Source organism: Neolamprologus multifasciatus, chromosome 13 (assembly GCF_963576455.1).
Source record: "Neolamprologus multifasciatus chromosome 13, fNeoMul1.2, whole genome shotgun sequence".
Lineage (NCBI taxonomy): Eukaryota > Metazoa > Chordata > Actinopteri > Cichliformes > Cichlidae > Neolamprologus > Neolamprologus multifasciatus.
Genome location: NC_140451.1, coordinates 15,874,540 through 15,902,293, shown reverse-complemented (window position 1 = coordinate 15,902,293; position 27,754 = coordinate 15,874,540). Strand labels below are relative to the sequence as shown.

Here is a 27,754-nt window from a genome sequence, read left to right as displayed (position 1 = left end):
GTAATTAACCATTTTGTTAGCAATCCCACACGAAAAAAAAAAAAATCTTCACACTGGACCACAAATATAAGAGGGGATTATTTTCAGTCAACTGTGAAATAATCATTTAAAAAGACTTCCATCATTGCTGCAATGTAAAGTCATGGAAAACTTGCAGTATATTTATTTTAAGGATAACAGGACTTGTGTCACTGTTACTGATACAAAAAAGAGAAATATAAAATCAATAAATGATACAGAGGGAGAATTCATCCTAACATCCCACAGCCCAATTTACTGTTGAGGCTACTTGTTTACAAGATAGATGTGTGCGTGCTCAGCTCACCAGAGGGCGAGTATTCATTGTCATGGTCCCTGGGTCCTGGACCAAGGGGTTTGAGTTTTTGTGAGTTCACTGTTGTGTTTTGAGTAGGATTTATTTTTGGCTTCTTTGTGAGTTCTTTTCATCTTTGTTTTTCTGCTTTAAGTTGGGATTCCAATGGGATTCCTTTATATGTTGAGTCCTTAGTTCTTGTTAGTTTAAGTTACTGATGATTTTGTGGCGTTTGTTTTTGGTTAGTTTCCCTCTGTTCCCTTTCTGTCCCTCTGTCAGTGTTGTTCATGTGTTTGTCTTTTGCCTTGTTCAGGTTCATCTGTTTCCCCTGTTTAATTGAGTCTTACTTCTTGTTTTATTTTGATAGCTGTTGGTCTTTTCTATAGTGTCTAGTTTTACTTCCTTTAGCATTTTCATAATTAGTTTTAGCTTAGTTTTGTTGTTGTTGTTGACGTTTCTATTCTCCCTAATTACCTCATGCGTATGTATAGCTTCAGTCTCTCATTCTGTTGTTGTCAGAGTGGCTGTTTATCTTTCCTGTTTGTCATCCCAGCATTTGTTCCCTCGTGTTTGTTCCCTTCTGTCTTCTGACTTTGAATTTGGCTGATTTTCAATTATGCTCATGGACTTCAGTAAACCACCAAATAAAGGTTGTTTTTTTTAGTTTATTCTAGCCTGCATTTGTCTCCTTTTCCCTGCATACAAAGCCAGTGCAAAAAAGTATACCTGCAGAAAAATACAATGAAAGTATCAGTCATGGACTGGCCTCCCCAGAGCCCGGACCTCAACATTACTGAAGCGGTGTGGGATCATCTTGACAGATAATGGAACATAAGGCACCTAACATCCAAAGATGAGCTTTGAATGTCCTTCAAGACCTAAAGCCTAAAGAACTATTCCTGAAGACCACTTAAAGAAATGACAAGAAAGCTTTCATTCAGGCTGCGTTGAAGAACAAAGGTGGTGATAACAAATATTGACTTTCAAGCTCATTAGAGTTGTACAAACTCTATTCTCGCCTTATATAGTGTGTCTCAATGTGTGTTTGCACATTTCAGTAACTTGCTCCACCTATTTCCCATTTTTCTAGCAAAATGCAAATAAGTGAAGGTTAACTCAACACTTTGTATCTTACTATAATTCACAAAATCTAAGTCTTTGTGTTTGTTGCTGTGGATCCTCTAAAACCTCTAGAAGAAGCACTTGATTTAAGAGCAGTTTCTTTTAATCTGTTCACATCAAAACCAAAAATAATACAGTGAAATTTATATTGAATTAATCAATGGATGTCACCACTAAACATTAGCATGCTCTGTTAACCAGCTGATTTTGTTAAAATGCCTTATATTAACAGTAGTAATGTAGCAATAAAGAACTTAATTTCACCTCAGCATACCATTTGCTAACTTTTTATAAGGAGATATAAAAAAACATGGATATTGTGTCCAAGGTGACATATAAAGTCAGCCACATTTTCCTAATAACAACAGGGATCGACTCTTTTAGTTACAAAAAAGAGTTGTACAGAATCAATTGAGAAAATGACCTTTGAGTTAATGGTTTCTGATGTTAGTTTGAAGTCTTATTTACTACAGCAGGACCTTTATTTTACAAATAAGACTTTTATTTAAAAAGGGAAAGTAGCAGAGTTATCTTTATCGTGTGGCTACCTTGTGATTGACAGGTTTCTACTCTACAAGCATGCAGCTTCCTCCATTTCTAAGTATGATCCACCGCTTACTCATGAGCAAAATGGCAAAGACTAAAACGCTCAACTTCAGCCTTTAAAACGGTAGTTCACAAACCGATGGTGAGATTATGCAACATTTAGTGATTCAAAACTCAAAGAAAAAATATAAAAACGTTTACCCTTTCCTTTCTTCGATTACTCCTGACCTTAGCGTTAGTTTCATGAACAAAACATGCAGATCTGAAGAGGTGCTATGTGTAAATACTGCTCCCTCTAATTAATGAGGCTTGATTCCTCTCGTTTGACATTCATCTGTAAAAACAATTAACACTGCTCCTTTTCAACAAGGCAGAGGACATAAATCAAATGTTAACACAAGGCTGGAGAGTTCTCGCTCAGTGTAATTAGGACAGCGAGAACCTAAAGGCCCTTAGCACTGTGCTTCATTATCAATTGACAACCTGTATGTCCCCTGACAGTGACTGATCTTCATAGGGAGCAGCCTGTGAATGCTTCTCCACGTGGCAGGAATGTGGGGGGAAATGAGATTTGCAGCCTTTTGTCTCACTGAATAGATGTTGCTGTTTGCTGCTTTCTACCTGTGCAAATTCAATCAGCATGCACCTTTTGTTCTTCCGAACGCACATAAAATACGAGTTTACTTCCGAACGCTACTCTTTAAATTGTGCCATGGCAAATTTGATAGGATGATAATATTTACTACATTGAATAATTATGATGAGATCAAACCTTGATTACTTTAGGGACATTAAGCAATCGCTCTAGGTTTAGGGATGCTCAAGAAGACAATAAATAAATACAACAGACATTTTCCACTTTGAAAATGTTTGTCTGCGTATACCCTCACAGGTAGCTTAAGTCCCTGATGATACAGCTGAGGCTATAATGCATTCTACCTGAGTCTTTACCTCTACTTAATAATCCAGAGGAAATGTGTCATACATCTGTTTTAATGAACAGGAGAGTTCTGCATGAAGAATTTCCATAATTAATATAACAAATGTGAACTCAGCACTGTATCTGAACCTATTGTTATGAAGCAATTATAGCAGATGTGCATCCCACCCACAATGGTGCCCTTAGAAAACTGCCCTCCTTTAAGCAATACTCAGAACCTTACAAATCTTAGACATCTTTTATGTTCATGCGCTAGATGATACGGCGAGAATTTTTCCTCCCTTTTCAAAAGGGTGTCCTTTTGCTTTTTTTCCACAGTTGATAGATTAGAGTTTTTTTCTTCAAAGCCTCCCAAAGCTCTGTGTTTAATCACATTATGGCATTTCCCGCGTTGCCTCGGTATGGTTGCAGGGCTCAGGTTTAAAAAACCGAGCAATGCGTTTCAATTTTTACCAGCAATTTGTACAATTCATGGTCTGCTGTCAGGGACGAAACACTGTATCACTCTCAGACTCCTCTCTTCTGTCATCAGCCCTGACATTAAAAGATAAGATTTGATCTAGATGGGATCTGATCTTTAACTAAGGCCATGGTCCCAGTCTATACAAAATTCCATTCATCACATCTTTAATCTTCCTCTGCTCTCCATCTGCACTTTTCACATGGAGTAACTTATACAGATTACAGTGTAATGTTTCTCTGCTGCTCTTTCTAGGGGATCAGTAAAATTCATTCCTTAATACTTCCACCAATGCCAGTAGGTAATGGCTATTAATGGTAATTTTAGCACTTCAGCAGCGACTTAAATTGCAAACCTTAGTGCAACACCTACAATGACATTTCTGAGACGAGTAATTTTCTTATTAATGTCTCAAAAGAGGGGAAATCTAGACGATCTTCCAGGATTCAAAGCTTGAAATCCCACAATGGCAAAAACACGTAGCCAGAAAAGTGTTGGCACATCAGATCAGATACTGTAAGAGCCCAGTAGGGAGAAGAAGCTCCTGTGGTGTGACTACAATACATTTAATAATAAGAGCAATTCCAACTGTGCTTTGTGGAAAACATGAACATCCTTAAAACAAAATCATCAAAAGCAGCCTACATGGTTGGGAAAACGAAAAAAAAAAAAGCCACATCCCACTGTACTCCAAAACCTCGATGGGAAAAAGACATTTTGTCTGGAACAGTTGTAAAACAATCAAAAATACAAACTGACACTGAAGACAGTGGCTGCTCGCTGGAATTGTAGATACCTTATCACTGAAAAACAGGCTTCTTTCCCTGGATAACAGATCTGGATTTTGAGCACTTTCACATTAAAATATGGTAGAAGGGAGATTCATTTTGCAGCAGCTTCATGCAGACCGGCTGCTGATTGCTTAGATACATTATTAATAAACATGACAAATATCTATCAGACAAACTGAGAAAAGGTTAACCCAGCATTAACTGTTTACATGTTAAATTATTTTCCTCTGTTTATTAAAATGTATCAAGGTATCGATGAAAAAGTGAAAGCGAAGCCTACTTAGGTTGAGTGTATTATGGGTGTTTTTTTTATAATCTTACTGAAAATATAAGGAACACCAAACCTTAAAGGACCAAAATGATGGCCTAGTGATTGCAAACAGATTAAAGTTTTACTAAAGGGCTTATCGGTTTATCTGAAATGATGCAAAAAGCCTAGCGGCGCTTCACTGTAGTACACGGAGATCTGCACCAGACACACAGCAGATGTTCTGGGTGCACTTCATCTGCAATATGTTAATACATTGTCTCAAAAGTGAAAGCCTGGCTGTCATCATCTCTGGATTAGGAGCGTTTCAAATGTCAGCACGTGAAGAATCTGTTAGAAACACCGTTTAAACGTGTTCCACGGACTCAATGTCTAGACTGACACCCCCACCCAGCCGCCCACCCCAACTCGCTCCATGGCAGAGCACTGTAATCCACTTCACTTCTGAATTGTTGCCATCATTTAAAAGGGACAATAATGGTCACTGTCACTGTATTAGTTTTACGACACTGACATCGTGACAGAGTCCATTCATCACAATAGTCTCCAGAGGAGCCCCCGTTACATGATGACCCGCAAAACAGCAGAAAGGTTTACGGGAGTTTCACCTCAAATGAAGGAGAAAACTGCACTCTGTCATTCATTCGGCACACAACACACTGACTCTAAACTACACAATGCATACATATAGACACGTGTATGTGCTGGTTATTAATAAGCACTGCTATGCAAATTGGTTTCTACCAGAAGCGCAGTGATATTAATAACTTGTCGTGACTGTGTGTAAAAGCAGAAGCTAAAATGAAAATTGTAAATTTCACTGCTGCAGGAAAGAAAAGATTGAGTTATCATCAAAGAGTTAGGTAACTTTTTTTGTCGGATAAACCTTTATGTTTACTGTATGAAGGCTTGATTTCATCCATTGGTCCATGTTTTTCTAGTTATCCAATAGAGGGTTTTGAGGGGGGCTGGAGTATTGTAGATCTGTCTACCTTATAGGGAGAAAGGAGGAAAGGTCTCCATGCTGTCCCAGGGCTAACACAAGAGACAACCATTTGCACTCACATTCACACCTATGACCAATTTAGATTTAAACCTAACCCCACTAATTGCACGTCTGGACTACCCAGATTCCAAACCAAGACCTTCTTGCAATGCTGCTAACCACTGCACCACTGTGCTGGCAGAGTTTTCGTATTATTTTAAAGGAGAGATTTTAAAAAATTACCAATTAATTTCTAACTCCTTCTCAGGAGATAACAACAGAGTAGGTGTGCAAGCCTTGGAGATCCCTGGCTCCTAGTGTACACGTGGAGAAGTACTTGTCATCCTGCCAAATCAAATTTGTCTCAAAAATATCCAGGGTAACTTTTTGGATGCTTAGCCATAAATTAAAGTGGAAAAAAGTCATTTGTTTGACTGGGATTACCTATCGCTGTCTACTAATATAGTGTTTGTGAGTACAAGTATATACTTGATAGAGCTGCACGTAAGAACTCGGCATCCTCCGAGCTCCCTAATGCAACGTCCATAATTTCCGGAGGCGCCAAAGGAAGAATAGGTGCAGGTAATAGTCCAGAGACTTCACAGTGATCATCCCAACGCTCCTAAAAGGGTATTTCGAATAATGATAACACATCTGAAGCAGATCTCCCACTGTGTGCTGCCTATATGACTTTTAAAAAAAAGCCATTCAGCATGGTTATGTTAATGAAGGCGCATGTATCTCTGGCTTTGACTGATGATGTGAAAATTGTAGCATCACTAACTGGAATCGGTTCACAAAGAGCTTCGGTCTGGCAGGAAGGAGGAAAGAGTGCTGGTGTAAAGGATACAGCAAGGTGAGATTTGTGGGAGAGAGATAGAGAGAAAGCACTTTGTTCATAAATTATAAAGCAAACAATGATACACGATAACCGCCAGCTTCCTTGTGCTTTCCTTTGAAGTTATAAATCAATACCACCCTCGATTAGGTATAATTATAGACTTTCTCACAGTATTGCATTTATGAGACAGACTGACAGTTTGACAGAGTCCATCAATCAACAGTCTCCGGAGAAATTACACAATACTCATACACGCTATATTTTCCTAAAGACAAATACAGGGTGTAGCAACAAAATCACAGCAACTGCTGCTGATATATTGTCGTGTTTCAATAGATTGTTCTTTGCAGGCTTCTTGTAGCAAAATAACAAGAAGTCATACAGCATCATGTACACTCATTGAAGGAAGAAAATGATAATAATAAAAAAAGCCAGGACCTGCATAAAAAGTCCTTGCTGCAATCTGGAAACATGCTTAAGGAAAATTGCGTAATGTAGTAGAAAAAAATAGCAAAGCGAGATATGAGCGAAGAGAATGTTCAGGACAAACTCATCTTTCCATAATCCCCTAGTCTCTGTGCTCCCACCCTCCTTTCCAACCTCCAATTACAAAGAGAAGAAATGCCCCGCTTCTTTACTCCACAGAAATACACAGGCTCTACATCAGAACTCAATTTGGTTTGGTAATGAGACTGCGCTTGTGCATTTCCCCATGCAGACAGCCCAATCTTCAATTGCCTGCACACATGGGGGCTTTTCTTAGTAGGACGGCTCTGAGGAAATAGGCTGGTAAAAGTGTTGCCTTTTTTCATTTGGATGAAACTTACAGCTCACCTTGTGTAGTCTTTTGAAAAATGACCTTGAGAAATTTGTGATATCTGAAGAAAACATACTTTTAAACTGAAGCCTTGAAGATTTATTTCTTTTTTGGATACAGAACATGGCATTATATGAAGTGATATAAAAGATTTTACAGAACGCCGGTCAAGGCACTGATTATGCCTTTAAATGCAGCCTTTTCTCTTCACAAGCTGATAGTGCGGCGACTGTATCCTCAATGCAGAGCTTCACGGGTTTCTGATAACCCACTGTAGAATGTTCTCTTACATTTACAGCACAATTTACTTAACCCTGCACTGTAAAAAAAATCGTGATATAAAAGTATTTTACTGTGTATTTTACAGTTTTGTACTGTTCTTCTAGAATATCATTAAATTCACATAAATTGACTGTGATTTCACATGTCAAATGTAAATTAACGTAAAATCACTGTAAATGTAATAAAACATAATTTTCTTGTTTTTTAAATGTATCTGTCTATACATATGCATATTTAGATTGTTAAAATACATTCACAAATGCATCATAATTTCACAAATATTTGTCCGTTATTTGAAAGATTGAACTGTTATTTAGGGTGATCGTGGCTCAAGAGTTGGCAGTTCGCCTTGTAATCAGAAGGTTGCCGGTTCGAGCCCCGGCTCAGATACTCCCGGTCGTGGTGTCCTTGGGCAAGACACTTCACCTACTGGTGATGGCCAGAGGGTAATTATAAAGTGGAATTGTAAAGCGCTTTGAGGGTCTCATAAAGTGCTATAAGAATGCAATCCATTGTTATTTAAACCAACTGTTAACTGTATATTTCTGTACATTTAAATATTATTATTCATATTGCCACATTCATTGACCTTTTTTATAGGTAATTTCATTGTTTAATCACATTAAATTGTTCCTAATTTAATGTTTAAAAGCACATGAAAAAGGCAAAATCCCATGTAAAATTAGGGCAACAAACTGTATTGTCATTACTGAAAATAACCGTATTTTCATGGGAAAGTTATTTTCTGTTATTTTTTTCTGGTATTATTTTGGCGCCCCAGCTGCCAGAATATTATTGTTTTTTTAGGATTTTTTTTTTACGGTGTGCAAAGCCTGAACCGTGAAATAATTGTCTGAAAATTCAAATTTTTTAAAAAGTGGAGTGTTTATTGGACCTTAGGGCAAATAAAAAAAATAATTTAGTGTTTTATTTGTATCATGTTTGCTATAATTATTGCATTAAATGTGCTGGTTTTGCTTGTTTAGGGTTTTTTGGGGCAAAAACAGCAAAATATCACACTGCTGATGCACAAAAACCCACATGTCTAATATGACACAGGGTTAAGGAGACAAAGAAAGTTCCCATAGCTCACATTAATGTTTTTTTTAATTAAACTCCAAACCAATAACACCAGTAATTATTTTCAAATAGCCTTTGTTTTCCATATGTGTCATTAAGCAATATGTAAGCTGGTCTGTTTGCTAATCATTTCTCAAATTCCAGGTCAGATTCCTCATCTGCATGGATGTACATGGAAACTTGGGATACTACACTACCTAAACTGGGCTGTTCCTCAAACAGTCTGTAGTTAGCATAAATGTATGTGCAAGTGGTGCAAAAATACTTATCTAATACAGTGGCTCTCAAAGAGGGCCGATAATGCTTTCAGAATTCTTTTTTAAAAAAATATCTCATAACAAATAAATAAATACATCAAATTAAAAACACACAAATTACCATATTAAAAAGCTGTGCACAGCAGTCAAAAATAGTGTCTGGGTACGAGGATGAAGGTTTGTCACTATAAACAGAGCTTAAAGCTGAGACATATCAAACCTCAGCACAGTCTATGATGGCTTAACCCGAGCCAGCCAAAAATAAATCAGGCTACACAGTTAAAGATACTCGATTTAAGGCTTTTTTAGTCAGGTCAAAGCATGACTTGCCTGTGTGGCAGAACTGAGGCAACGGTGAAAAGCAAGCAAAATGTAATCAGGTTTTTGCTTCCTTTTCTTTGAAAACTTTGATTACAGGTTAATCTTACTTTGAACACAATAATAAAAAAAACATTTTATTAAGTTAGTGTGACAAATTATCATTAGTTATCATAAGTTTGGAAAAAGTGTTGTGCTTTTAAAGGGACGAGATAAAGGGAAACCGATCACTGCCTGCAACTATGTCAAACTCAATGATCCAAAACCATCACTATGAGGTTCTGCAAGTTTTTAACATTTAAAATAGGCAAATATTCAATGTAGTACTTGCTTGTCCTACTTTTTAAAGATGTCCCAGAATGCCCTACCTTTCCATGTAAAGCACGACTCATCCAGATTACATGAAAGGGAAGTAAATCAAGTCTGATTTACACACACTTCAAGTAAAATTACTATCAGCTATACTTTTCAGTGTGTGCAAAGAGGATTGGACTTACGTAGTCGTCATATGATTCATGTGTGACTGCTAACAGCGGGGGCCTGTATCCGACACTTGCCGCTGCTGCCCCTCTGGCTCTCGGGACTTGTACCTCCCTCGTCAAAACTGTCGTGGGAAGTTTGCTGTGTGCTGCTGTCGCTGTCCCCCGAGGTGTTGCCGCGCTCCTTCCCGCGCCTCTGTGGCCCCTGGTAAAGCAAAAAAAAGCAAACAAACATGGCCTCAACATTGCCCTAAGAATCTTGCTGTGCAACACTCATAAATAAGCCACAGTAAATTAAGTGGGAAAGTGGAATTAAGAAGAAAAAAAAACCCTCAAACTATATTTAAATCCTTTTTAGTGCTGCATACGTCCACGCTGCCACAGCTGGTGGTTGCGTTATACTGTGCTCAGGTGAAACATAAGATAAACACAGCACTGGGGTAGATCTTGTTATGATCAGAAGGGTGACGAGTGTCACTTTGTGTTTTGTCTGCTCTGCAAACATGCCTGTGGGATGCAACATGGTTATTTCAAAAATGTGACAGAGCGGTGTCATGTCTCCGTTTGTGCGACAACACATCTGCCTGAAACCACTGATGAATGTCAGGCTGCAGGCAGACAGGTATAGTTTTAAAATACAGCAAGTTGTTACTTGACATGCACCAGTGGAGAGCAAGGGCCAAAGGGCTGGGGCAGACATGAGGAATTTAAGGTAGGTTGTTTCTTTATATAAAAGTCTGACTATCCAGCAGCTTGACTTCATGCTCGGTGTAGGGACTGCAGGGAGGATTTAACATTGCAAAGATGCCTATTTTCTGCTAACTTACATTTTTACAGCATGATACAGCTAGGGTATGGCAATTTGTCTTCCTCCAGCTTATTTTTCACTAGCTGGCAACCTATTGTGATCCAAAAATACAGACACTCAAATGGGAAGTATTGGTGCATATTTTTAATGGAGATTTACAAAAATCGCTTATCATTGCAGCATAAGGGGAAAATCTGGAAAAGAAAGTGATGGTACTGGTGGTGAATTGGGAGCGTCCCAATGTTGCTGGTGGATTTTGCTCATATGGATGTGCTGCCAGAAATAGGCCAGGCTTTCATGGCACACTCTACCTGGTTATTCCAGAGGGACTTCCATAGCTCACATGGATTATGGTCAGTTTGCTCAACAATTAGATAAATAAATAACTCAAAAGGAGACTTATAGAGGGATGCGTGAACGTCTGATCCAATGAAATGCTCTGTAGCATTTATTGTTTCTGCATAAGCTGGCCAACGGGAGCTACATGGAAAACAAGTCACATTTTAAATTTTAAAAAAATGAAAAGAAACCATTAAAAACTATTAAATACAATATGAATAGGAATACTCACAACTGGTTTGCATAAAATACAGAAACATGTACAGGTGAACCAATTAATGTCAAAATTCACCATGAAGGTGGGTGCCTCATTGTTATTTTTTAACACATTTATTTTGTCATTCAGAGCAGGTTAGGTGCTAGGCTCTGGATTGCCTGCAAATGCATAAAATTACACATTTTTATTGCATTGACTATTAAACATGAGAGATCTTGTTTTTCCTTAAACCAGCCTTAAACCATGACAGAGCCCCTGTCATGTTTTACAGAAAAATATAGACTATGGATATGGAGTACCAAAAGACTTTTTTGCTGCTGATTTTAAAATCAGTTGTTGTGTAATTTTTCATACCTCAGCCCTTTCTTCCCGTTTCCCTTGTTTAAGAATGGCTTTTTGACAGCTGTGCTTCCATGGTGATGATTTCTAATGAGGTTTCAGCGAACAGTAGACACATATTTCAGGTCCTGTATTCCATCTTTGCTGGATTTTTTGCTATTTCTTAAAGACATGACTTTGAGATACTGTTGCTGTAGATATACCAAGTTTTCAGCAACAAGCTCTTAAGGAATCACTTTGTTGGTACAAAAATACAATTTTATGCCATTCATGGTCAATTCAAGTATTTTTGGATACTTCAGCTAAAGACGTTTTTGCAGCAGCCAAGAAGTTACAAAGTAAAAAGTGCCTGAAGCAATTTAGAATTGTTTCTTGTGTAAACATGAGACTGGTTTGGGTGATTTTTTTATACTTGAATCCTCCATAGGTCAGTATTAAGTGGCCTAACAAACAAGTGGTCAAGTACAAAGACTGCACTTAAAAACTGGTAATAAAGCAGCCAGTGTCCAAAGGAAAAACTTGGAAAGACCTTCAAACATAAAAGTATAGTTTAAGAAGACTTAAAAAAAATACAGTTCAGAATATAAAGAAATGAAATGTGAGTTTGGCTTTTGCACAGATGTAAGCAAGTGAATTCATAAAAGAGTAAAAATAAAATGAAATGGTTTTAAATATCACACAAGAAACACACCAGTAAAAATGATAAAACACCAAAAATAAAAAATAATTTAAATAAACTAATAATTAGGATGAGAAGTGTCTGTATAAATATTATGTATTTATGTGTGCTTGTGAGTGTAATTAAAACTTTACCTTGTGGTTATTGCGGTTGTTGGTCGTAGACACCTCCCTTGAACACTCCTCCCTCTGCTTGACTCGTCAGAGCCGTTCAACAGGGATAACTCTCGGAGTTGTTCCTGTCTGATCTCGTCATTGTAATCCTGTGGAAACAAAATGCAGCACGTCTCGTAAGAAAACAAAACAGAGAAGGTCATTTGTCTTCTGACTGCAACAGATGCTTGCAACAGCAGCAAATGTCATCAAATTAAAATTATCTCGACACCCAAGGGGAGCTTGTGGCTTTGCTGAGCGGTGACTAGCCAGTGAAGAATCTTTTGGTTATGGTTTGACTCAAAATGCAGAGGAAAGATTAGTGGTGGAGAAAAAGGCAATAAATATTTCTCAAAGGAGCCGCGGGTTTGTTGGGGAAAGAAGAAAAACTATTTTCCTGTTTAGGTTTCGAAGACTAGTGTTAACTTCCCAGATGGCCAGAAAAAAGAAAAGGTGTCTAACCAACAAATTTAGGGCAAGATTTATCTTGATGTTGGAAGAGAAGGACAGAAATGGGAAATTAAATCAGACAAATATTTTTCTCACTTTAATGCAATACAAAAATAGTCCTTGATTTGTCTGCACACAGACCGTAATTGACACTTTCAACAACTTTGCGTGGAATATTGTTATCTTGCGATTCTGAACCATTTTTCTCAGCCCGCTATCAACATGATATGGATCGCTACACAGCAGATAAGGGAGTGGACAAAACAGCATTCATTATCTTGTCACTGGTGACAGATAAACAAGTGTGGTTTTTTTTTTTTCTTTTACGAAACACTTAAACCGAGTCCACGGGATTCGCTACCATGGGCGAAATGTTTCTATAATGACACCAAGGCAGCAACAGATTTCTTTGGCTGTCACTGCTTATGACAGCACATTATGGCCGCATGACTAAAAGGAGAGCCCCAAGAAAAATACGTCCTCTTGAACAAACATTTAAACCCAATATATGTTACTATGAGCAGCAATTTCAACTTTTACTCTTGAAAGACCCAATTTGTGGTGTCCATACAATGGACACCACACAGAGTTATTCTAGATTTGACACAGCCTGTCAGCCTATTGATATTTTTTGTGCACATTTGTCACACTTCACATTCCAACAAATTTTAATATTAGACACTGATAACCCGAATAAAAACAAAATGCACGTTTTAAATCATGAATTTATTTATTAAGGGGGAAAAAGATGTTCAAATTTATGTGGCCCTGTGCAAAAAGGAAATTGCATCCCTTCCCTTCTCCTTGATAAATCATGAATTAATGGTTATTTTTTTTGGAAAGCTGAGCAGCTGAATGAAGAAATAAGTTAAACAGAACCTGTCTGACAAAGTGAAGTAGGCTTAAAGTCCTCAAAAAGCAACACATCATGTCATGATTCAAAAAACCCTCAATAGCAGACTTAGAAACAAATGCATTGACATCTATCAGTCCGTAAAAGGTTACAATCCTTTTCTAAGGTTTTGGGACTCAAGTGAACAATGGTGAGAACAATTATCCACAAATGGAGAAAACAGTGGTGAACCTTCCTAGGATTGGTGGGTCTGCCAAAAATACTCCAAGAGCGCTTCAATGACTCATCCAGGAGGTCACAAAAGAGCAGGGAAAAGCATCCAAAGAGCTGCAGGCCTCTTTTCCTCAACAATAAGAAACTGACTGGGCATAAATGGCATCTATGGGAGAGTTCCAAGGAGAAAACCACTGCTGACCAAAAAGAACACAAAGGCTCATCTCACATTTGCCAAAAAACATTTTGATGTTCCCCAAGACTGGTGAAAATGTTCTGTGTACTGATGAGATAAAAGCTGAATTTCTTTGGAAGGTTTTAGACCCGTTACATCTGCTGCAAAACTAACAGAGCTTTTCATTAAAAAAAAACTCTGTGGTAGTGTGATGGTAGTGTCTGGGGCTGCTTTGCTGCTTGGTGATGGAACCATGAATTCTGCTCTCTACTCCTGAAGGAGAATCTCCGTCTACCAGTTTGTACCTGAAGCTCTGGTATGACCGTAACCAGGCTCCTAATGTTGGAAAGCCCTCCAATGTGGCTGAATTAAAGCAATTCGACAAAGAAGAGTGGGCCAAAATTCCTCCACAATAATGTGACTCATTGCCAGTTATCACATGCTTGATTACAGTTTTTGCTGCCAAGGGTGGCATCAGCAGTTATTATGTTTAGGGGACAATCAATTTTTGAAATAGGGCCAGGTAGGTTTTTTTCGCTTAATAAATGAAAATCATGGGCAGATATTTTTTTTAGCCTTTTATCACTAATAATCGTGTAAATGATCAAACTCCTACCACATGTGATCACTCTGCACTGGACTATTTATGAATACTATAACTTTTCATGGTCCACCTGTGAACCACACTTTACCTGAAGAAAATTGACTGCACATTTTTACAATTGGAGAATGCAAGTAATCATTTACAACAATGTTAAATAAATATAAAAACGATTTAAAAATGCAATTTTTTATTTCTATTTTCAAAGTCATCTGTTTTTTTTTTTTTGTCATGGGCGGGTGGACAAAGGAGCCAGAGGCACAGCTTCAATACCCCTGACGTGGAGTTTAGCCCTTTCCTACCTACAGGCCAGGCTTATGGATCACATCACATTTGGTCATGAGGATATTACAAGACATCATTTACCCACTCTGTGATTTGCATAGTTAGGACTGAATGTAATCAGATCTTCAACAAAAGCTTATTATTAGATTAAACTAATTCTGTGTGAACACAAAAAAATCTGAACTCATTAATTGTCTAAATGTGTGAAATGTAACCCTTTTCGCAGACTCGTTATCAGTCGTCAGTTTTAGCAGACAAATCTGCAATCACGCTCTTCTTTAATTTATTCATAATTTTCCTCGGGATCAAATTCCTCAGCTACATATTGTCGAAGGATTTGCAGCACACATTTTTTATTCAGTCATTCAGTTCATTTCCAAACCATAGAAAGAATATCTAAAAACAAGAGGTTAGTGTCTCTCTACTTAAATTTTCTTCTCCTTGTTTACATGTCTGACCTTCACTGTTTCTTAAGAAGTTAATGGAGCATGATTTTGAGGTGGAAAAAATAGAAATTTTTATCATTGTTATAGTGAGCAACCTTGATTTGATGAATGTGAACACATACTGTTGCAGCAAAACTGAGCATTCATTAAACTGCAGCATGTCAGACATGTCTTCATTTACAGTAACAGGCTGTGTGTCATGCACAGGCCACATGATGAACAGATTATAAAGACTGAAAACACTGACACCAACATACCGTGAAAGAAGAAAATGAAACCATGGTGGTGGACATGTGACAGACTGTGCACGTTCTTATAATGAACAAATAAGGCCTACAGCATTCTGTTTAATTCAAGGAGACTGGCAGAGCTCTTAATAAGGAATCTGGCAGCTCATTCAAAGCTCAACAAACCTGCCAGAGCTTGTAAAAGTAGACTGTTGACAAAGGTGTTAACATGAGTATACAGAGATAAAGCCCAAGCCGAGGCTTCTCGAGCCAGATTGTTTGCTCACTGTGATTAATTCTGACCATGCATGACCTTGTACGCATGCAATGCCCTTCACAGAGCTTAAGTTAGACTTAAAGAGGTCAACGCATGAAGTGCAGCGTTACCAATCATTGTGATGTTTGCGTCTGCCAGCTATTTGTCTCTGTGGCCAGAAAATAACAAGTCAAGTTAATTTGGCATTCTTCAATCATCAGCTTTATTACAAATGACGCTGTCATGTCAGATCACCTTTGACACCTGCGGCAGTATTGAACAAGGTAAATACATTTATCCAACAAAAACATCATATTAACCCTCTCAAGGCAGGCGTTGCCGATTTGCAACAGTTAAAAACTAACAACCCGATTACCCCACATACATATTTTATGAGGTTTTTTTTTTACTCAGAAGTACCACTGCAGGACTTGGTTGTGCATTAGCAACAAAAAGTTTAATTTGAGCCTGAGAGGGTTAAAAGACATGAATAAACCAAAGAAAAGGGATCAGTCTTAGCTTTTGAATAAATTGTGTGACATTTGTTGGATTACAGTGATTATATAAGATTGTTTTGTTTCCCAACATAATGCATTTAAGGGGTAGAGTCGTGCTATTAGTGCTATTATTGTGTTTGAAGAATCAAAAAGCTGTATACTCAGAGACTCACTGGATTCGTAGAAATGTCTGGCAGTGTGAATGTACGTATTTGAATTTGAAGGTGTTAACAAAATCTATGTTTAAATGTGGGTGCTATGTATCAGGTAAACTATGCCAGTACCAGGCTGGACCCTCAGAACTGCCTTCATTCTTTGTGGTATAGATTCAAAACGGTGCTAGAAACATTCCTCTGATGTTGGTTCATGATACATGATAAAAACATGCAGATTTATCAGCTCCACATTCATGATGTGAATCTTCTGTTCCGCCACATCCCAAAAGTGCTTTGTTGAACTGAGATCTGGTGACTGTGGAAGCCATTTGAGTACAGTGAACTCCCTGAGATGTTTAAGAAACCAGTTTGAGATGATTTAAGCTTTGTGACATGGTGTGTTAACCTGCTGGAAGCAACTTGACTTAGTTATACTAAGATTCAGAAGATGGGTGCACTGTGGTCATAATGGCATGGACATAGTCAGCAAAAATACTCAGGTATGGTGCGGCATTTGAATTATATTCAGGTGGTACTGAGGAGCCCAAAGTGCGCCAGTGAATTATCCCTCCCATATATCCTCGAGTATAACCTGAACTGTTGATACAGGGCAGGATGGATCATGTTGTTTGCACAGAATTCTGACCTCACCATCCAAATGCTGCAGCAGAAATTGAGACTCATTAAACCAGGCAATATTTTGACTGGTTTGATAAACAACCATGTCACATTCAAAGTCACCTTTCTTCCCCATTCCGATGCTCAGTTTGAAAGTCGGCAGCTTGTCTTGCCAATGTTCGCATGACTAAATGCTTTGACTTGTTCCCATGTTACTGGCTGGTTAGACACTTGCATTAACAAGCGGCTGAAAGGTGTATCTAACAAAGAGTGGGGAATAGACTGCCTCAGGAAAAGTGCTCAGACATATCTTGTCCTCTGTACTAGATAAAAGACTTCATATTTTTTGCACACCAGTTGTATATAATACAATGATAAGCTCTATTAAAGAATCAAATTCTAACTAATGCATCTTTTTTTAAAAAGTTCTTTCACATTACAAGTTCTTTCAAAGTTAACTCAACACAAACAGCACCACAGAAAATTAGCTGTGCACAGTCTGGCTCTATTATGGAGATAATAATGCAGAATATTTAACTCTGCATCCCTGACCAATTTTTTAGGTGGTCTCTAAGCTTCCTCACCCAGGATATCCGGGCCAAATAATTAGGATAGTGCAGTATGAGTAAACCCAAGCACACCTGGGTCAGTTTTTACAGCAGTTTTAATTTTGTTTGACTTTATGGAAAAACAAATAAGTAGTGTATATCTCATTAAAGTATCTGTGTCACCGGCTATCTGCCAAAATGCTTCCATTGCAGTTTGGCCCAAGATGAAGGCCTCACAAGCGTCTGTCTTTACAGTAACGCACTGATTAGGTCCCCGTTTGCTTTTCTTTTATTTTTAGATGCATAAATTCTGAGCTAACAGGACTGATTTCTGATTTGCAATTCTGCTTCATTGTAAGTCCTGGTAAGCTTTCTGTATCAGCTTCTGACAAAATTCAAATCAAGTTGTATGTGCTCTGTTTCTGATGGACAACAAATGATCAACTGATGCTAATGTCTAATTAAAAGTGACCATAGCGCGCATCTGGCATTGTGGCAGACAGCTACACATCTCTCTGCCTGCTGCATCATGTTGAGTTTAGTTTGGTTTATGAAGCATAATCCAGCAAAACGCCAGCTGGAGTCAGTGGTAGTTTTCCACGGGGGATCTCTGATTCAAATCGAGCATGTTTGTGGCAGGATGATCAATTGTGTCAATGTTTTATATTTGGTCAACTTCTGTATGAGCTACACTCTACATTTCCCCTTGAGCTGAAAAGAAACCTATGTTTTGAACATATTAAAAGAGTAGCTGAATATAATTAGGCTCTTATAAAATAATCAGTGTCAAGTATAAAACAGTATGGAACCTGACCCCTGCAATAAACTGCAGTTCCTCAAATGGCCACTTGAGGCCAGCTCCAACAGAGAGTCAATCAGAGCAGAAAGAAGAAGGGTGCGAAAAACAAGTTTGATCTTTCTTTACAGTAATTTGACATTCAGCATGGGTCCCTATGTAGTTAATTATACTAACAACCAAGTTTTGGTGAATGTGTCACCTGGTGCCACATCGTAATATTTTACTGCTAATAGATTTTTATTATTTTATAGTTTTCATGTTTTTATTTTGGTATGATATGTGTATGTTTTCTGAAATGTTTTGGGGGGTTGTCTAACGTCCTACCAGCATCTACCAAATGAATGCAATGAGGCACACTTGCCCTGTCAACCCTGTTTAAAAATGGAGACAGGAGAGCGCCACAACAAAGCAAGGAAAAAAAGATGGGCAAAGGCACCCAGGGCTGGGAGGCCATGGTAGGGAGGCCATGGAGTTGTTTCCTTGGGATGAATGCCTGGCACAGAGAAGGAGTGAGCTCTGGCAATAGCAGGAGACTCGGCAAAGAGAGACCAAAGAGACAAGTGAAGATGAGAAGGACCAAGTAAACTTCTGCTATACTGCTGGGAGTGTGCTCTTGAGAGACTGTTGTGGCTTTGGGGTTTTTCTTTTTTTTCCCATTTTTCAGCTGCCAAGTTTCTTAAGGAGATGGATATTTTAGGGCTTTTTTTAAAAAAAGGAAAAAAAATTAAAGGAACATTTTGAAAACACATCAGATCTCAATGGGAAAAAACATGCTGGATGCTATAATGATATGGGGTGGGATGTGTTAGAAACAGAAGGATGCTGCATCATTTGATAGAAATGTGATGTATTAACCTATAGAGGGAAATTTCATTGCAGCAACTCAAAATAATACTCAGTAGTAGTCAGTAGTCTGATGCACAACCTGGCAATGTTGGTTGGACGGAAACATAATGTTCCAGATTTGTACTATTGGATTCATGTTAGGCAGGCACAATCAATGGTATAATTCCTTCATTCTCCAGGAACTGCCTGGATACTCAGGCACTAGGCACGCAGCAACTATAGCACCAGCATATGGTCTGACAATAGGTCCCTGGCAGCAGTCAGGGTGCCGTTGCCTAGCCTGTAGCGGTCTGTGGATCTCTCCATGGATGTGCCTCCCCAGACCATCACTGATCCACAAAAAACTGGGCATGCTGAACAATGACAACATAAAGTTCTCCATTGCTTCTCCAGGCCCATTCATGGCTCTCACATGTGCACAAGGTGAATCTGCTCTCATCTGTGAAAAGCACAGGGCACCAGTGGTGGACCTGCCAATTCTGGTATTTTATGGCAAAGGCCAATCTGCTCCCATAGTATTGAGCAGCGAGCACAGAGCTCATTAGACGACGTCTGGGCCTCAGGCCTCCCTCATGAAAGTTGCTTGTGTTTGTTTGGTTAGAGGCATTCATACCAGTGGCCCGTTCATTTTGTAGTGCTCTGGCACTGTGCATCCTGTTCTACTATAGTTGTGTCTTCAAAGACAGCATTGCTAAGCTTGGTATCTTTACTTGGTTTCGGCTACTAGACACTGCTCAGCTCACTCTGGGTCCACAAAAGGCTTCATCCAACTTTTCTTTCACATATGCATGAGTACACCGCAAATACACCTGTAACCACCATATGTTGCTTTTCACGATTTATCAGAGCACGTCTCTGACAACATGTTTTACAATGCAGCTCCTAATGCATTATGCAGCAATTAAAAAAAATAGCAGGACATGTATATGCCACTCCTCACCTGAGGCGTGAAACATCTGTCACTACTACTACTGACAGATGCCTGCTGTGTTGCATTATGTGCAGTTTATTTGCAAAATCCTAATAATACACCCGAGGCAGCGAACATGTGTTCTGAAATTGGTACTATAGTTTTTTTAATGTGATTTTATTGTCATGTGGAGAAGGTGTAAGCTGAATTTTGATGTTGCCTACCTTACTGCATTGTGTTTTTTTCAAATTTCAGTAAATACGGGGTTTATTTTTCTCACTCAGCGTGAAATTAGTGTTGGAAATGTCTGATTAACTAGCAGCATTTAACAGTTTTCTTAATCTTGCATTCATTTTGGATTAAAGGAGCATTTTTGTTAACATCCACCTTCCCAAAATGTACTTCCACGGTAATCATTTTCAGATTACTGTGGAGGTACATTCTCAAAGCTAATTGCTTCTTTCCCAGGTCATTTTGCAGACAAATCTTTACAAAAGATCTAAAATAACTAACCTAAAATCTCTGAATGAGTGGATATATCAAAAAACAACTAGTCCTATATCACGGCTGGTCCTGTGTACACACTGATTAGCATCAAATAATGCAGTTTACTAAAAAAAAAAAGTAAAGATTGATTTTAGTAAAGATTACTGAGTTTCTCACAAGTGCAAAAATAGGAAACTAAGGGGGAAAAGGCTTAGAAAAGCAGGTTTAAACATAAGCTTCTAAAGGTTCAACTAATTGCTTTGTATGAAACACTTTACAGCACAGGTAAGTTCTCGTGGTTGTTTTGCACCACTTGGTAATGAGTCACATGTTCACAAGTTTGTGTTAGGAGCAGCAAGAATGCACCAAGGAACTGAAAGTGGTAAAATTGTTCCCATCAGTTTTCCCTTTCACCAGCCAACAAACACATAAATAGATTCTCTTGGCTTTTAGCTTAACTTCTGATGAAGTGTTTAACCACTGTTTTCGAGCATTCTCCCTAAAAGCGTGCACACAGAAACATCAGGAGCGGATCTATAATCAGGTACTTCCCTACTGTTTTTTGGCAGACTTTGTGAAGTCATTAGTAGCTGCTTTTGTTCAGTGCGGTACCATCATCCTCCTGGCCCACCGAGACAAAATTCTTGCAAGAATATTGGTTCAGTATAGCAAGAAGCATGAACTTCATAAAGCAGACTCATGCAGCACAGCTCCTCTATTAGACTTGTCACATTTGCAAAGCTTGATTAATATTTACAGCTTAAACTCAGCGAGAGTACACAACATGCACATTAATTATTGCTAAGTTCTCCAGGCTAGGTTGCTGGAGTCTTGGAAGTTGTTCCATACTGCACTTTAATTGCTGAATACATTATTTTTCATTTGTAACTAAGGGCATGTAGTGTCGAACGGTAGTTGTAATGCAGAGAAAAGCTTCACGCTCGTATCTTCCTCTTATTTAAACAAACCCCCGATACTGTAAACTCCTACTGCTGCATGCTAATAAGGGTGATGAAGAAATGGTCAAGTCAGCAGTAAATGCGCTTGTTTGTACTGTACAGGACGGTGTAGGAATAAAAATTACAAAGAAAAATTGTGTAAAGTATTAAACTTACTGGTACTAGGAATTTCTTTATCTCCTCCAAGGCGTGACTCATGCGGGAATAGGCCTCTCCAGGTGGAGCAAAGACCTCAATTAAAACGTGCAGATCGTTACTCAGATGGGCGTATTTGGCCTCCCCGCTTTTCCTTAATTCTTCTTCCTGTGAAAAATAGAAGAGGAAGGGAAGGTTTATGTGTGTGTTTTTTTTTTCAGAAATTCACCAAATTAATATCTTTAATATAAATGTTTAATTTGAATAAATCAAGGCGCCATTTATCCTCCCTACAGATGCTGCACATCTGCAAACTGCTTTGCACCCCAACTTTTCATGCTTTTTATGTCTTATCTATTGTCACTGATGCCTGATCAGTTCTGTGCCGGGGGCTTCCCATCATTCTCCCTGCCTCAAGCTCTTCGTGTATGCAGATGGAAAAGGGCGGGGAGGTGTGCTCTCCCCGCATTATGCTTTCCACGTCTGCACATGCAAGGCACGAAGGGGGTCCCTGAACAGAGTCATGCCGCCAGATATCATTTACTTCATATTGAAGAATCGTCTTTTATTGTAGTGGTCTTGACTGAAAGAGCACAATACAAGCTTCAGGTTAACACATAGTAATTGCACTACTGCATAAATTGCTGGATTATCAAAGAGCTGATTGATTAATTATTAATTTTGCTATCAGTTTTTTGTTATGTGTTTATTGCAGATTTCAGGGTTGTTGAGGAGCAGGTGTACTAAGCAGGCAGACAGAGTGAGGTCTCCTGGTGGACAGGTGAGGCATTAACCTTTCAATAAATATTCTGAGATGGAAGAGAAAGGTAATGGATTGCCAAAGGAAAATATCCATCAAAATTAAGTTAAATGGGAAAATGAACAAATGCTTGCTGAAGCTATCACACTGATTTCCATTCTTGCTAGAATTCCAGCTGGATGCTTTTCTAGTAGTCACTTCCCCTATCATTGTTAATATTTGGTAAAAGCTGTGGGATATAGAAGTGAGTTTTTGTCAGCTTATGGAGAAAGTCATGCCAGGGAAATAATAACAACCACTGCTTTAAAGCAACGCAGCACTGCACATTTAGCAAAGATGCAGGGCAAAAAGAAAGAATTTCAGGAGAGAAAGTTCAGTTTGGATAGGGCACATTGCGCTGATCTCAATCTTACATTGTGCGCTGAAGTAAACATGTTTTCAATACAGACTCCCACACAAAACTCCTCCAGACTCTGTTCACAGGAGCACCTTTAATTCTTCAGCCGTGCCCTGCCGAGACCTGCCTTAGGCTTCACGCTGACATTAACGGCTTAAAAGATCTGCAGTATAGCTCGGGGCAAGTGGTAACTGTGTTTTAAAAGGAGCGTTAAATCAATTCCACATTTAACAAATAATCAGAAGTGATGTGAGGCCTTTTTTCTACTTGGACCGGTTACAAACGCAGCGGCTGCATTCTGAACAATGTACAGAATATTCAGTCATGTCAGAATAAAGACTGACTAAGGATTTTTTTTAAACCTGTTTTCATTCATCCTGCGCTGCAACAGTTGGGTATTGAGTGCTTTTCTCAAGGACACCTTGATGGTGGCTGTTAAGAGAAGTGAGAGTGCCACTCATGCACTTTACTTTATCAGCCAATCTGGGGCTTCAAACTTTTGTCCTTGCATCACAGGGCCAATGCCTTCCCTCTGGGAGAAATCGGCTTTAATTAAAAATTTCTCCCAAGATGTCATCATTTTTCACTTTCTCTGTCAGCGAGCCTAGGTTATTGTGTATCTGATCAAAACATGCATGTGGGCAGACCAATCTGTCTGCAAGCTGGTACAGTAATTTGTCCCTGAAATGGCTGAAAGACTTTTACAGTGAGAGCAGTATATGCATACGCTAGATAGCGTGACTGCCTGCTTAATTGAAGCTATTGTGTGGTTCACTGCTGTAAGGATTATATGTTGTGTATATAAACAATATTCTGTCCTGCCTGCGGTGTTAACCTTGACTACCAGGAAATAGTCTGGAACCAGAGAGGTGAAATGCACCACATAAACTCTTACTTGTACACAAAGTGTAATATTGAGCATATGGTTTAATATTAGCTTGTGAGGTGCTCTTGTGAAAATGTTCCCAGCCTACCTTCCTTACCCTACTGCTGGGCTGATGCTTCTAAATGTGGAACTGGATAAGGTGGCAGAAATGTGTGTAGGCAATGTGCTTTTGAATGTAATAGGGCTTTGGCGGCGTCTGCTCGACACTGCCTTGTGGCCAGATGCCTTGAAAGGCTGCCAGCCTTTCACTCAGGACCTCTGGGAGCCAGCCTCATCACAGAATCCCTCAGACTTGCCTAGACCGTACACAAAATCAATACCCCTCAGATAACACCAAGCAAAATCAGATCATTATGTAGCCATTGGTAAGAGTCAACTGTTAAGAGTCTATTATTGTCCTGTGTGCTGGGTGAATACAGCCGAGGACTTTATGAGGACAAGGACTAGAAAAAAAACACGTGTCTTCCTCAAGATGAATTTCCATGTCGGCGACATAGCAGGGGACATAGTGAACATTAAAATTGCAGCTCGCTCAGTCCAGTATAACAATCTCAGCAAAGCATGCAGGTAAATGAACTGTTATGTTGCTGACAGTTTGACTGTTATTAACATTTTAGTGCCTCTTTACTTAATTTAGCACACCAAAGACAAGTTAATGTAGCACATGAGCAAACTCGATGGACTTGGTGGCAGTAAGCCAAAATTGTAAATGAACTCCTGCACCAGCCAAGGTACATCCAAGAATTAGATGGTGCAAAAAAAAAAAATCCTCATCTCAGTGCCTTCAAAAGGACTACTTTCCATCTCACCATTAGGTCCATAAAAGGGCACTTTTAATGTATTAATTTCTATTTATAATACAAAGTTTAAACACTTATTACTTAGTCACAGTTATTCAGTTATATAATGATATTGGTATTAGCACACAGAAAAAAATGACTGATTTCACCTATTCTATAGATAATCTCAATCTATTTGGTCCATTTTGGTATAAAAAATGTTTGGATGTATAGCATTAATATTGATCTTGGTAAAATAAATATTAATAACTGCGTGTGTCTTGTACTAATAATGCTGTTTCCAGACAAACATATCTAGACATTACCTGACTCGAGGTGCATGTGAGAATCATAACGTCTAACGCAGCCAGACTGGACGTTAGCCTCTCAGCTCTCTAATAAAAAGACTGTGTGATGTCAGACTGTGCTGATGTGCGAGTAGAGCAGCTAACTGACTGGTGCATTCATCTCCAGCAGGTGACCATCACGTGTGCACGCTCTATCCTGACAGCTTGTCTAAATCACACTACTGAGTTTTTTTTTTTAAATGGTAGGACTATGTGTGAAACAGGCTATTTCCTGCTGCATGTTGTCTTAAAAGAAAGTGTAAAAAAAAAATCCAACTTGTTCATGTCTAAAAACAGAAGCTTCTTTAGTTTGGGCATACATGGCTAAGTACATATCAAGATCATCCTAAAACTCCTATACTGAAAATCTAAGGGTCACAGCATAACTTCAGCTGGACATGCTTAAATTATTTTAAGCATCAGTCTGTGTGTATGTAGATGCAAGTGTATGATCTAAAGGCTGCGTAATACACGTATTCATAACCTTAATCAGAATAGTTATTAAATGGACTGTATATAATTTACACAGATGAACATTAGAACAGATTTGTTTGAGGGGCTTAAGTCTCTCTGGTCCTGCGATTACATTATTGATGATAACATAATTACATAATCATATGTAATTAATTAAACATAATTACATTTACTGTTCCAGTGGCATTTATTTGAAGTTCATGTTTTTATCTTTCTGTTAAATATCATCAGAATCCAAATCATTTTTATTGTGTACACACAAAAGAAATTGATCGCCTCTTTCTTTGCTGCACTCAATGGACTCAACACAATAGACAATCAGACAATAACAATATGTGTTCTTCTTTGAGGACTTGACAGTATGTATGTGGTATATAGAATATACCACATACAGTATATACAGCGTGCTTTTGTAGCAGGTATGGTGGCTGTTTAGTACAGACACCATGTGAGTGATTTAAGTGTTGATCAGAGTGACAGCCTGTGGAAAGAAACTGTACAGGCGTCTGGTTGTTTTGGTGCTCAGTGCTCTGCAGCACCAATCATAGGGGAAGAGTTGGAGGTGGCCGTGTTCAGGGTGTTCAGGGTGTTCAGGGTGTGCTCATTTCCTGATTCTGGATTTTTTTTATAAGCCCTGAATGGAGGGCAAGGTGACACTGGTGATTTTTTTCTGCAGTCCTGACTGTCCGTTGTAGTGTGTTCTTGTCCTGCTTGGTGGATGATCCAAACTAAACAGTGATGTATGTGCTGAAAACCCCTGCTGCTAAATGCTCCTCCATGTTCACAGCCAGTTCTCTAACTATGCCTGTCTGCTATATGTTCCTGAGGAAGTGCTCTCCAAAGACACTTAAGAACTTGTTTTTACACATAACTGCGAGCTGCAAACAAAGCTATGGAAATGCTGACAGTGAAAGGAAACAGCAGTATTAGACAGCCAAACTTTATGCAGCATGCTATAAGCTACACAAGCTCAATAAACCTGAAGAAAGCTGTAAATTCGAATAACAAATGTCTTGTAAAAAAAGAGGGGAAAAAGTGTAAAAAATGAAATCAGTTAAAGCCTCTGTAAAGTTGCTCCAACAGCCTTTGCACTGTTTTGCCCTCAATATGTAGTCAATGTATTGAAATGCAGCTCTAGTTTCACCAAAGTGGCGATAAGGCTGAAAGTCTTTTGTCATGTCTGAATGTCTGAATCAGAGGCTACAGTAATAATAGCAATGTAACTCTAGAGCAGCACAGTGCGACCTGTTATGAGTGTGAATACCAGATCCAGCAGGCTGTCTGCGTACATGCTAGGATAAGTTTGGCTCCAGGGGACCACATGTCAGCAGAATAAATGACTTTGGCAAAGAGATTCATTACTTTGCCTTCATAATTGACGATTACAGAATATGCTATTAAACAACACAGAAAAACATTCCCATTTTTCGCCTACATATGTTTGTCAAGTGAAAGCTATTAATTTTATTCATCGGGTGTTATTCATCTCAGTTACTGCTCAGATGGTGTTGGTTAAAATATTCCACTGTGCTTTTGGTAGGATTTCAAGAGCTTTGTCTTTGTAAATATTTCTCTTTGATCAGCCAAACAGCTATATCTCAGCACCAATCGATAGACGCCTTACCTTGTCTTTATCTCTCATGGACCCTTTGCCAAGGATGGACATCTTCACTCCTGTCTCCTCTTGTAATCGTTTCATAGAATTTCCCCGTGGTCCCAGCAGCTTCCCTACAAAATTAAACTATGCAAGAGGAGAATAATGGCAATGAGAGACCTTATCAGAGTGTCCTGCATACCTAAGAAGAGAATTAATAGTTAAAAAGCTGATTTATATTTCCATATAACTGTTTTCTAAGCATCCTCTCTTTTTACGTGCTGCATGTAAAAGGGATTTGATCTTTTCAGAGAAAAGGTTAACCATGAAAGATCACCGCTGGCCATTAGTTATCTATTATCGATATAACCTCACATTCCACTGATCATTTATCATGTGAGAAAAAGCTGAAATGTAGCCTGTAATAAATCAATATAATGGTGCTCTGTGTGTAGCACATTAAAGGTAAATGCAACTCTCATCTTCATTCCAGCATATGTGTCCATCTTGTGCTTGCTCCATGCCCTCGATAGTCATGTATCTTAGTGGCGTTTAGGGTCATCTAAGTCATGCTAAGAGAAAGAAAACGAATGGGAACATGGACTCAAACCAATAATATTCCTGAGACTGTTCCAGAGGTCAGTGCTGAGATAAAGTCAGAAATAATGACTTTCTTCCCAGTGGGAAATTAAGTAATACTATCCTGATGACAAACTATTAGATTAAAAGCCTTGGGGCTATCATTTCCCTCTCACTGTGCACCAGCCAGTGTTCATACTGAGAAAAGTAACTCTGGGTAGCCACACCACTGCTGAGATTACCAGTTATTAAAAGGTAAAACTCATAACACGACTGCAGTGAGTCTGGCAGTTTTTGAAAACATGGGTGGGGATGACTTAATTGATTTCGACTTGAAATAAATTACTATTAACACTACTTAACACACAATTTTTAATTGTTAAAAAAACCCAGCTTCGACTTTCAAATGTTTCCCGTTAGGTGAGATTAAAAGTAGACCACCTCCG

The 27,754-nt window shown here is 38.7% G+C and overlaps 1 protein-coding gene across 5 annotated transcripts in view; it reads right to left on the bottom strand.

Annotated features, from left to right (window-relative positions):
• khdrbs2 (KH domain containing, RNA binding, signal transduction associated 2) overlaps positions 1 to 27,754 on the bottom strand; it is a 73,162-nt gene that overhangs the window by 19,059 nt on the left and 26,349 nt on the right. For all 5 annotated transcript variants that reach the window (XR_014877674.1, XR_014877675.1, XR_014877676.1 and 2 more), the window contains 4 exons: positions 26,760 to 26,876; positions 21,514 to 21,660; positions 12,016 to 12,143; positions 9,518 to 9,704 (listed from right to left, as the gene is read on the bottom strand). Coding sequence is in view for 2 of the 5 variants with exons in the window: in XM_085183253.1 (XP_085039379.1) it covers positions 9,518 to 9,704; positions 12,016 to 12,143; positions 21,514 to 21,660; positions 26,760 to 26,876 (579 nt within the window). In the remaining 3 variants the exon portion in view is untranslated. The remainder of the gene's footprint in view (positions 1 to 9,517; positions 9,705 to 12,015; positions 12,144 to 21,513; positions 21,661 to 26,759; positions 26,877 to 27,754) is intronic.